Here is a 12,307-nt window from a genome sequence, read left to right on the forward strand (position 1 = left end):
TTCCACGTAAGACTAAACGTCTTCGTGCTGTGCCGTGTGTGCGCGGTGAGCAGTGTTTTTCCCTCGCCATGGGACGAACTGGATGTGCCTCTTTCTCCTTTCGTGGGTTGGGAAGGAGGCGGCGTTTCACCTTCCCCTTTTGGGGGCGGAGGTGAAGATGGAAATTTTCATTGGACTGTCCTGGCCTCCATTGTTTTTTCCTACAGGGAACCCTGGGAAGGCTAGGACATAAAATGCGAGCGCCGATGCGCTCCCGACAAGCTCTCACAAGTTCTTTCAAGCTCTCACGAGCTCCGAGAGCTTCCATGATGCTAACCCCATCATGTAGCAACACGCTACCTGTAAATAAACGTTACTGTTAACAGCTCTGGGCTCCTCTCCACGACATCTCCCCGGGACTCTGGCTGGCTCCGGTCATCTGGGCAGTACCCCGATCACATCAACTGGATGGCAGCGGTGTGATGCTGCTGACAACTGGATCACATCAACTGGTTAGCAGCAACGGGATGACCCATGCTTGACTCGGGCCTCAACGATATGGTGAGTGCTTGACTTTCTTTGAGTTTTGCCAGGTTTTAGCTTTTGAAGTTTTCTAAATCAGTGTGTAATCTTCTGTGCGTATAGGCTTCGTTGTACCGCTACCATACGTCGCAGCTATTCACCATTTTAGCTTTCATGTTCTGAAACTGGCAGTGTTTTACCGTGCGTCTAGGCTTCGCTTGTTCGCTACCTAACGTCACGGCGGGTAGAAAGTCCTCACTCGTGAAGACCATGGAGTTGGTAAAGAAGCTAGAGAGACCAGACCTCTTACTACTGTGTGAAGAGCTGGGAATTAAGGTTGGGAGAGAGGAGAGAGAGTCACAGCTGATTAAGGCTATTCAGGAATGCGGGGCGGAGGATGATGAAATTGAGGAGTGCTGGGAGGAAGTTGAGAAGAACAAAAGATGGGCTGAAGAAGACAGGATAAATGAGAAAAGGCGATTGGCTTTAGCACTTTATCAGGCATCAAGTAACCCGAATAACGAGATAGCACCCTCAGATAAGAAAAAGAAAGGCAGTCCTGCTAAGTCCACGTCTACAGTGAGCCACTCAGAAGATCGAAAGAAAGAAAAGGCGTTTAAGGCTAGGAAGCCGGTTGTATGCCACCGTTGCAAAGAGCTAGGTCACATCGCAATCGGCTGCCGCAAGCCTAGGAATGTTCTCTGTTTTCGGGACAGCAGCGACAATGATTCTGGAACAATTGAAACCCCCCATTCAGGAATTAGTTAAGGAAAACGTACCGCGGGACTCTGCCGCAACGTTTGATAGTGTACATCCGTACCCTTTGACAAATGAGGTGACCACAGGGGAACGCCCGTGTGCATGGCAAGTAGTTGAAAATGAAAGTGTGTGTTTGCCATTAGCCCTCGTTGCGAGTGACGGACCGTTCAGACTGCTCGCCACGGAAACTTTGGTGTCCCAAAACCTGCCCGAGCATTATCCCTCTCAGAATGACGTGGATATGCTTTCGAAAGGCCTTTGTTTTGGTGACGAATCGGCGGCAGCTATGACGGATCCGATGGCCTGTGAGTCTGCTCATGAGATTCCGGAAGCAGAAAGCGCTAATGAAGCAGACTGTAAAAGTTCAGATGATGAGGCGCTTAGCTTACCACGAGAGGAAGAGGCGCTCAACATAGCGCGAGGTGATGAAGCGCTTAGATTAGCGCGAGGTGATGATTCTCATCAAGGAGAGACATCTGACGGCGAGCCGGCTGGTTTAGCAAGTGTCGATTGTAGCGTTGTTTCTGAAGTGCAGACAGCTAGAAATAACGCCGAGGATAAGCCAGTTGAGCCGCCTGGAGTTTTGATCAATGTACTTCCGAGTATTATTGCCGAGTCGGTGAGCGTTCCGTGCCGCCCCGAAAGAAAAAGGCGCCAGCGAAAACTTCGGGAAAAGGGGAAAGGTCCAAGTTGCCTCGAGCGGAGGCTGGAAACCCCTAATAAGTTCTCTAAAAGCCAAAAGTTGCGGGTCTCGCACAAATTGAGATTAGGCATGAAGCGTGTCGCGAGGGCCAAGAAAAAGAGACGCCGAAGTGGTCGCCTGGTTTCATCATCTTTGGTGAAGGCTAAACGGTGGAGCAAAGCGAGGTGGTGCGTACGCGACTGTAACGACAAAGGTCCTCCCCCAAGTTTGCGAGAGGGTGACCGCTGTTCTGGAAGGCCCACAATGAGGAAGCTTAAGCGTCCGGGTGCCTCTTTGTCGGAGTTCGGGGACCGCGGAACAAAGGTCACCGCTACTGTGTGCTTCGGACAGGTTGGCTTTTTGTCCCTCCGTCGCGATCTGGCCCATCGACAACTGTGGTATGCGCGTCCCCCCAGAGCACGTCTGAAAGGGTGCCGCATTAAATTACGCAGTGTCACGAAGGATACTAAGAATTTGTCTTGTATCCAGTTTTATTATTGTTTTGTTTAACTGTCTGACGTTTGCATGTCTGCCGATGAGCAAGGACTGTGTCGATTTTTGAAAGTTTTATTTTCCTCCTCATCTTAACTGCAGACATTGAGATATTTGCTAAACTGCTTGTTTGCTTACATTTTGCAAAAGCTAGCACCCGAGTAGAGGGTTTTGCGCTGATTTTAACAGAGAAGTAGGCTGAAGGTAAAAGCCTCTGTTTAAACCTTCTGTTCTTGCAGTGAAGTGTAGGTTTTGTTTCTCTGTTTGTTTTATGTTTTACGCGCGAGTTTATCTTAACAGAGAAGTAGGCTGAAGGTAAAAAGCCTCTGTTTAAACCTTATGTTTTTGCAGTGTAGTGTAGGTTCTTGCTTTTGTTGATTTTATTTTATCAGCATAATTTTCGGACAGTGTAAGGCTACCAAGAATTTCTCTTGTATCCAGTTTTGAATTGTTTTGCTTTTAATGTTTGCGTGTTTGCAGATCAGCAAGGAATATGTCGATTTTTGTAACTTTTATTTTCTTCCTCATGATAACTGCAGACATTAAGATACTTGTTGAACTGAGTGTTTGCTTATATTTAGCGAAACCTAACACCCGAGTAGAGGGTTTTGCGCAAGTTGATTTTTAACAGAGAAGTAGGTTGAGGGTAAAAGCCTCTGTATAAACCTTGTGTAAATTGCAGCACACTTGTTAGTATGCGCATCAGTGTAGTGTAGGTTTTTTGTTTCTCTGTTTGTTTTATTTCCATACGCGCAAGTTTGATTTTGAGTTTTACTTATACTGTGAGAGGCGTAATTCATTAACTACCTCCTTTCGTTTTGTTTCGCCCGTAGCACCTGCGTGCCTTGAACGCTGTGAATCTCTCTGGGAAATGATACAAAACGTTAGGCTGTTGATTTGCTTCGCACGTAGTAGGTCTGAGTTTGTTATGGCTTCGTTATCTGATTCTTGATTTTCACGAGTGAGCGCACCAATTGTAAAATTCTAGGGAGTTTTACCCAAAACTGTAACCTGGCATTTCTCGAGGTCAGTTGAGTGCCCTATGTTTGTTGTGCCTCGGGTCTTGCGTGGTTCGTTTCTGGCGTTTGGTGGCCATGGCTCAGGTCCAGAGATTGGTGCAGCCTGCGTCAACGTCTACAAGGGAGCAGATCTACGGTCTCTGCGGAGTGCTTTGGTGCTGCAACCCCTTCGAGACCTCCTGTGACGGTGGACGGGCTGTTATGATCGGCCTGCCTGGCTTGGCGCCGCTTTGACGCATGAGACGTTGCGGCTAAGACTACCCTGATTTCTTCCGGGTCAGCGGTTCCAGAGATGCCCCAAGAGCGGCGACAACACGAAGGTCGTTCGTCTAATATTCTCAGGTTGTCTGCGCCCCTCGCAGAACCCTTTGGGCACGCCTGACCGACTGACAGATTAGGAAGAGTTGTTGGCCGTCGAGGCGGCTTGCTTTGTCATCAAGGTGCCCCGGACAAAGGACCCAGCGTCTGGGAACCGTCTGCGGATGCATTTCCCACGTTCTCCGTGGCGCCTTGTTGCCGCTGTTTCCACAATTCGTGGTCTGCCTCGCGCATACCCATCATTGCAACAGACTACGAAATTGACTTCCACGTAAGACTAAACGTCTTCGTGCTGTGCCGTGTGTGCGCGGTGGGCAGTGTTTTTCCCTCGCCATGGGACGAACTGGATGTGCCTCTTTCTCCTTTCGTGGGTTGGGAAGGAGGCGGCGTTTCACCTTCCCCTTTTGGGGGCGGAGGTGAAGATGGAAATTTTCATTGGACTGTCCTGGCCTCCATTGTTTTTTCCTACAGGGAACCCTGGGAAGGCTAGGACATAAAATGCGAGCGCCGATGCGCTCCCGACAAGCTCTCACAAGTTCTCTCAAGCTCTCACAAGCTACGAGAAGCTCCCCTCGAGAGCTTCCATGATGCTAACCCCATCATGTAGCAACACGCTACCTGTAAATATGTAATAAAGGTTACTGGTTAACAGCTCCGGGCTGCTCTCCTCGACATCTCCCCGGGACTCTGGCTGGCTCCGGTCCTCTGGGCAGACCCCCGATTACATCAGCAGCCATCACTGCTAGATGGGTCTTGCGGACCAAGTTGGCGCTGCACCACAAACCCCTTTCTGTTAAAAAAATGTTTTCCTTCCTTCCTTCATCCTTCCACGTAAGAATTCACCGCGGTGTGATGCAATCGAGTTGGCAGTTTAACCAACCTCCTCGCGGATTTCTCAATTAACATGAAAAAACCAGGGTTCTTTGCAGAGTTCACCATGGTGTCGCGTTCGTAGGTCGGTCAGTCGGTTCTTATCTCACCGGACGTTTAAGTGAATGCACATACATATAAGTATCTCAATATAGAGGCACTGAACGCTGATTGACATAGTCGTACCAGTGAGCACGCGTTGAACAATAAGTCACCATATAAAACACGCAGTAATAATGATGGCACAAAGGTATAATTCACGCGCACAGACATCTCAATAGAATAGCGTGTCATCTTCAAAGATTCTTTCATTTAGTATACATTTGATTGGCACCCGCCGCAGTGTTCAGTGGTTGTGGTGCTCTTATGCTGACCCGAAGGTCGCGGGATCGAATCCCGGCCGCGGCGGCCGCATTTTCGATGGAGGCGAAAATGCTTGAGGCTTGTGTACTTAGATTTAGGTGCACGTTAGAGAACCCCAGGTGGTCGAAATTTCCGGAGCCCTCCACTACGGCGTCTCTCATAATCATATCGTGGTTTTGGGACGTTAAACCCCAACAATTATTATATTATCTTCTCGTCGAGCGTGTTGTAATACTTATATGATGACATTATAGACTGCCTGTGACGTATAACGCCTCAGTAAGGCGATTTGATCGAGAATCCGGGGACGGATACGAAATGCATTATTAGAACGGACTTTCAAAGCTCGATAGGTGGAACGAAATCGAAAAAAATAGAGAGTGTGACTGAGCTGTCAGTCGCAGATAAAATAGTGCGATCTAGTGATGAGAAACGAAGAAAACAACATAAAAAGGCTTTAGGAAGAACCAAATAAAAGCCTCACCACTATAAGGGGCCCGCTTGCCAGGTTTAGGTATCCCAAGCAAACAAGCGCTGCACGTCAATGAGGCGTTGATGGTAGGACCCGCACAGTATAATGAAACGGCTCCCGGGTGCGGGAAGTGAACTTGGAACGTCACTGGATGGTGGATTGCGCAGCGCAGGTAGGGCACAGATATCGACCTATTTCCTTGTCAGCAGAGTAAACACAGGAAGACAATCGAAGGGGAGGGAAGTGTGACTACAAGCGAATAAAGAAACAGATCTTCCGAACATGCAAAGCCAGCTCTGTCGCACGATCAAACGGTTAGGCTCGGACTTCACGCTGGAAAGGAGCAACGAAAGCGCAAGAAAACTTGTTTTCTGATGAAGGCGCGAAGAAATCGATTTCTTTCGCACTGAGGATGACAAGCTGCGTGATTACGCAGGTGCTTGCCGCGCGCGCAATCTCAGCAGCTTCTATATTTTGCCGTGTCATCCAGCGGCGATCTTTGCTTACAACGACGCAGTTAACGAAGTGCGGCCGACGTCCGTGGTTTCGACAATTATTCCCAAGGTGTGCGCTAGCTGCTCCTCAAACATTTTAATCACTCTCGCTTAATCTATCGCTCAAATTGCGCTCAATCTGTCCGACATAATTCTTGCCGCGTGAAAGTGGAACAGAGTAAACCACTTCCTCCGCATACACTCGACGAACTTCTATGTTGTTTCATGCAGCCTTATTTCTGCGCTACTTCGAGTAATTCTTGCATCCCCTTTGATTATCTCCCTTTATTTATTTTGCTGACAAGGGAATAAATCAACAGCTGAGAGAGCTCTTCGGTGTTGGTGTGTTTCTTCCTTGTGTCCCGTCAATGTTGCGCGGTCCACCACCCAGAATGATTAACAAGCGCGCCCAGTATTCAATCCGGGCACGTACACTTCGGTTCGTCCTCCAGTGGGGTGCGCGCAATGCAGCCACTGGAAATGTGCCGCGAAGCAGAACAGAAAGGGAACAAATATATAAATAAATTGTGTGAGCGAGACTCTTGACGTGAACGTGACGTCTGTTCCAGCACGTGGGCGAATGCAGGAAAGGTATGCAGTGCTTAGGGGCACTAGCCGAAGCTAAAGGGGAGAGTTGCCTTTGTTCACGCTGGTTTTCGCCTGCTAGCAGCATGGTAAGAGGAGCGTTCAATTTCGTCTTGTTATCTATAGTCACTAGCGCCCCCTACACTCAAATGCTGTTTAATAAAGGCTAGGCCAGTCCCGGCCTACCGCGTCGTTCTCGCGCATTGGGTCTCTCACTCGCGGCTTCATGCCGCCGCATCTTAACGCAGTCGTAACCAACAATTGCAACTGTAAACAACATAACAGTCTAACTCACTGATCTGAAAAATTGTTTCGGTAAAACATTCTTTAGACCGCGCCTAATCTTCTATAATCGGATACAACTTAGAAATTGCAGGAGAGGCCCCGCCGAGATGACCGAACAGCGGCAGCCGATTGCCTCTACAACGAAATAAATTGTTCTGCTCATGTACTCGGCGACGTTCTGCGACGGCGGAGTGACCGACCGTGCGTCGTATGACGTCCGTCTAGAGCGCGTGCTCGTCGGTGCAGGCTTTCGTGCGTTCGCTTGTGAGGAGGAAATGCCGCCGCCTTCTAAAGGTGCACACGACCATAGCGTGTAACCAAAATTTGCAATCTGGACTGGCGAGGGTCATATTAAGAATCAGTTGCCTAAAGTCACAACGAAAGCTTTTTTTTTATGCCATTGTATTAATTCCTTCTGGTATGCCTTGATTGGCGCGGATGCTACGAAATATGACGAGACAGGAACATTTAGCAATTTGCTATAAATGACTTGGTAAACACAGCATCATGTTAGTTAAGGGGATGGAACTTGTAGTAGACGTTTGGTGTGCACAAAAATATGAGACACACGTCTGAACAAGGATGACAGACTATCGGGTAAGGTGATGTTGCAGGAAATTATCAATGATCGACTCGCGGTCCTTCGGACCGCTATAGAAAATTCGAGGTTCAGGCGTTTTACACTGTCGGACATCTCAAGGCGCAAATTGGCTGGAATGAAGTGTGTTTATAGAGAAGCATACTGAAGCAATTTCGCAGTTAGAGGAAGGCCATCATAGGATATTATCAAATTTGCGTTGATGGGTGTTCTTTGCGTGCTCGCAAAGCTGCTATAAAGCATTTGCCCTTCGCGAAGTATTGAGGTTAATGCGATGAAACTTCGTAAATAAAATTTGCTTAAGAATAGTAGGTGGATTGCGCTTCAAAGTGTTAAAGGGCCCCTGAACCACTTCCGATCATTTTTTTTTACATTTCAAGTAAACGTGCGCATCGAGTTCAGAATGCCGTCACGGTCAACAATGTCAAACGCGGCAGCGCTACCAGCCGCGGGCGCCCCACAAATTCCAAGAAACAATCCTTTCTCCTCTTTGGTCTTTTCGGTATTCCTCAGCGTTCGCCGTGACGTCAACGTTCTCGTCTGTTCATGTCATCCACAAAAAGAAACTGTTTTTTCGTCTCGCAAGTGCGCGCGCTCGCCGCTCTTGGCCAGGAGGAGAGACGCGCCGACGAACGAAGCATAGCGAAGGAAAGAGAGAAACGAGCGAGGGCGTCTTTCGTGTCATCAAACGCGTGTAATACCCCTGTCACACGGGCACCCGTGAACTCCGTTTAACTCCCTCGTCTTTTCCTCGAGAGAGATGGGGTTCATGTCACAGGGTCATCATTTCGCTGAGGAAGTTAAATGGATCTTTTGGTGGAGGAAGTTCGGTTATGCCCATTTCGGCTCGATGGAGTACTCTCGTTCCCAGCCAGCTACTGCTACGCTGAAAATCGCACTAGCAAAATCGTCCTAATGAGCTCAATTATAATTTTTAAAACTATATGCTCTTTTTTGCGTAGCATTTCACGCCCCGTAGTGTAAGTTTTAGTTGTATTTTTTCGGACATCAGCGATTGTATACTCTCCACACCAACGCCTCGCCAAGCCGCCGCTGTGAAGCGTCGCGCGATATTTGTTTCTGCACGTGTGAGGCGCACGCACAAGCACATGACAGTAATGGTGATTCCGAGCACTTCATCAACACACAAAAACACGTTTTTGTTGCTTTAAAGGCGACTGCACAGGCAAAAAATTGGACGTTTCGACGAGCGCAGCAGCGCTGTTTCTGCCCCAAGCGGCAACCGTCGAAAGCTTACACCGAGCCGTGTAGCACGGCCACAACTCCATTCTCGTAATGCTCCATCACGTAGTTAAATGCCGAACGGAGTGAAATGGAGTTCGGTGGTGGCCGTGTGACAGAGGTATAAACAACTGCAAGACCTATAGTGGCATCTTCAAGAATTCGCACCGGTGTGCACCGGGGCGCCCAGGCGCTACGATGATTGGGCTAAACGGCGTACCAGGGCGCCCCGGTGCGCACCGGTGCGATTTGTCGAAGATGCCATAAATTTCGACCTCTGAGTGGTTTAGGGGCCCTTTAATCCTGTTTAGGCACCGCAGAAAGTATCATAAAGGTCATTCGAACTTCCACAAAGCTCCTTCGAGCATTAAAATATTTTTTAAATTGCTACCGTCATCAAAGGGTCTGTCATCTTTGGTTGCAAGCCCCCACACTTACACGGGAGGCCCTCTACAAGAACCACTCGTTGAAAGGCTCGGAAGTGTTAATTTTAAAGCGTTGATTGTAAGCAGCGTAAAGCACACAAAGCCACGGGTGCCGACGCAGCGGCTGCGCTTCAAAGAGGCGCACGCTGGCGATCAAGATGTTGAATGGTCACTATAGGGTGTGTCCACATAAGATCGAACACGAGGTCCCGATCACCATTTCAGAGTTTGATTAAATTTACTGTTGGCCTAGCCATCAGAACCAGAACAATGGTTCCGAAGTTAGTATTGCGACAAAATATTTTGTTTGCCTAAAAAAAAATATGAATTTTGGCCGCAAAAATACTTTCCCGCCCATTTCGCGATTTCTGAACTTTGAGCGCACCTAGGGAAGAAACGGCGCACTTCCAGGTCACAATATATATTCACCTCAAAGAACACGTGAGGCACAATGTTATGAGTCTATTATTTTCCGTGTTTGTCGAAGCACTTTTGAAGAAAAAAAATCACAAACATGGCAAATTGCACAAAATACCTGTATTTCAGAAATGCCGCCTCTGCTAAAGTGCATCCAGAAACGTAGCGAGAAGGATACAAAGGAATAGGACACTTATATCGCAGGGAAGGCCAGCCTAAATAACCGTTACATTGTCACACACGCCTTCTGAGAGAAGCAGGATAAAAAGACAGCTTCTCTGCCGTTGTGGATCATTAGATGCGTGCACTTTAAATTGAGTTGTACTTCTACATGGTAACACAAGACCGCCAGCTTCACACACACACACACACACACACACACACACACACACACACACACACACACACACACACACACACACACACACACACACACACACACACACAACACGTGTGTGTGTGTGTGTGTGTGTGTGTGTGTGTGTGTGTGTGTGTGTGTGTGTGTGTGTGTGTGTGTGTGTGTGTGTGTGTGTGTGTGTGGAGAGAGAGAGAGAGAGAGACAGAGACAGAGAGAGTTGAATGTTGGGCTAGTTCTCTGTTGGGCAGCGCTCTCTCTCTCTCTTTTCAGATACATTGACACTGGTCAAAACGTATTAGCTACAGTACCGTAATCTCGCGAAAATAGCGTGCGAGTTTTCTTTCTTTGAAATGTCAAAAATTACTCATTGCCAGATAGAAAGAAAGAAAAAGAAACGAAAAACTGTCTCCACTCTGTATCTATAGTATCAGCAGCTCATGTGTTCATCCCCATGCAGGGAGCTCGTGACGAGCGTGATGCAGCTGCGCGGTGCGCCTTTCCGGAACTACTTCGCGGAAGTGGACCGCGACGAGGCGCTGCTGGACGACCTGGCGCCGCCATCGTCCGAGCAGCGTGTGCGCGTGCCTTTCGGCAGCGACGTGGATGAGGCACAGGTGTGCGACGTGCGCGTCGAGGTGCGCTACCCGCGCTTCGGCGTCGACAAGGACGGTGACATGCGCCTCATCGTCAACGACGGTGGTGACTTCAAGCAGCCCGTGCGCGTCGAAGTCTGCAGGTATAGTGCCCACTGGCATGGGGATATCTATCTATCTATCTATCTATCTATCTATCTATCTATCTATCTATCTATCTATCTATCTATCTATCTATCTATCTATCTATCTATCTATCTATCTATCTATCTATCTATCTATCTCCTCTGATTTTTCATCTACCCTTCTCTTTTCTCCAGTGCAGGGTAGCAAACCAGGAGACAAGTACAGAGAGGTCTTTGTTCGTATGAACTGTTTTCTCGCTGGTCGGCGGCCTTTACTGATGTGTTTCCTGTTCCTATTGCATGTATTTTGTTCTTACGAAACCCGCCACGGTGGTCTAGTGGTTATGGCGCTCGACTGCTGACCAGTGTTGCCAACCAGTTTTTGATAGACACCCAGCGTCACGGTCGAAATTACCCTACTTTCCCGTGCACGACTCTTTTTATTACCCTACATTTCACCCTGCGCCTACAATAGCGCAGCGTAACAGTAATAAAGTGAAGACTATACTTCATTATACGACATGCAGACGTGTGGTGGCGCTTAATTCGGTAGCAACTTCAGTGGTTTATTAATAATTCTAGGGGTTTGACGTCGCAAAACGACGATATGATTATGAGAGACGTCGTAGTGAAGGACAGGGTTGCCACTGACTTTCGACTAAATGTCGCCAAACGACGAGCAAAAAGTCGCCAAAAGTCGCCATTTCTTTCAAAAATTTCGCCAAAAAAGTCGTCATTCTATAGATATGTGCGGCATACCTATATTAATAAACATTTCCACTCATGTATAGCCCCGTAGAATACAGTACCATCCTAGACTCTTCAATTATATTGACGTTTCTCAATGCCAGTCGTATCGCCCGCTTCACCATGGGAGTACATGGTGCTGCTTCTCCGACTAGCCGCAAGATGTGCGTGGTGGCGCAAGGGTGAATGAATGAAACGCTCATGATATCCTTCCATCCCTGTCCGCTCGTTTCAAAGGCAAAAGTATGGTAAACCTTGGGCGAAAACTGTGAAATCGTTCTTTGTAGACAGCTTTACGTACCCTTATATGAATTAAAAGGATTAAAAGGTTTATTGGAGGTAACACGACAGAATTATTACAGGAACCGATCATTAGTGAGTCTTACACCTTTTCAGTGTAAACTAATATGATACCGGACGCCACCGACCCTTTCTTATAGTCACTTATATCTGCACGCGTTAATCCGATGCGTTATTAATAAACAAGTTGTGGAAAATGCCTCAATAAATATATTTTTATTGCACAAATAGCCGCGTATCCGCCTCTCTTCGTTATTCCAAAACAGTATTTACGAGCTGAATTGGGGGAACTGAAACAGTGAATAAGTCGCCAAGCTATTCAGAACAGTTGGAGCTCTGGCGGAACAAATGGTGGGAAAACACGGCCAACCTGTCGTCTAGCCCCTTCAGAAGCGAAACTTTAGAGAAGCTTAAGGCACCTAAAGCCTTAAGCTCATAGTAAAACACTGCCGCCTCGTGGTATGCAAGGCAGTCTCCTGACTTACATGTTGCTGGAATGTCGCTTGGGGCCGCTGCAGTACCTCCTGTATCTAGAAGAATTGAGGAGATACACACCGAATGACGCGTAATGCGCACATTCTACTCGTGGGTCTAAAACCAAGAAAAATACAGGGAATGTTGCCGCTCATTCGTTGGGAAGACACTGAGCATAGGATGCATAA

At 47.8% G+C, this 12,307-nt stretch overlaps 1 protein-coding gene across 1 annotated transcript in view; it reads left to right on the forward strand.

The window, feature by feature from the left end:
- Window positions 1-12,307, forward strand: part of LOC119397120 (uncharacterized) — a 96,061-nt gene that overhangs the window by 62,072 nt on the left and 21,682 nt on the right. The window contains exon 3 of the mRNA XM_037664564.2: window positions 10,338-10,616. Within this exon, the coding sequence (XP_037520492.1) occupies window positions 10,338-10,616 (279 nt within the window). The remainder of the gene's footprint in view (window positions 1-10,337; window positions 10,617-12,307) is intronic.

This window comes from Rhipicephalus sanguineus, chromosome 1, assembly GCF_013339695.2.
Source record: "Rhipicephalus sanguineus isolate Rsan-2018 chromosome 1, BIME_Rsan_1.4, whole genome shotgun sequence".
Classification (NCBI taxonomy): Eukaryota; Metazoa; Arthropoda; class Arachnida; order Ixodida; family Ixodidae; genus Rhipicephalus; species Rhipicephalus sanguineus.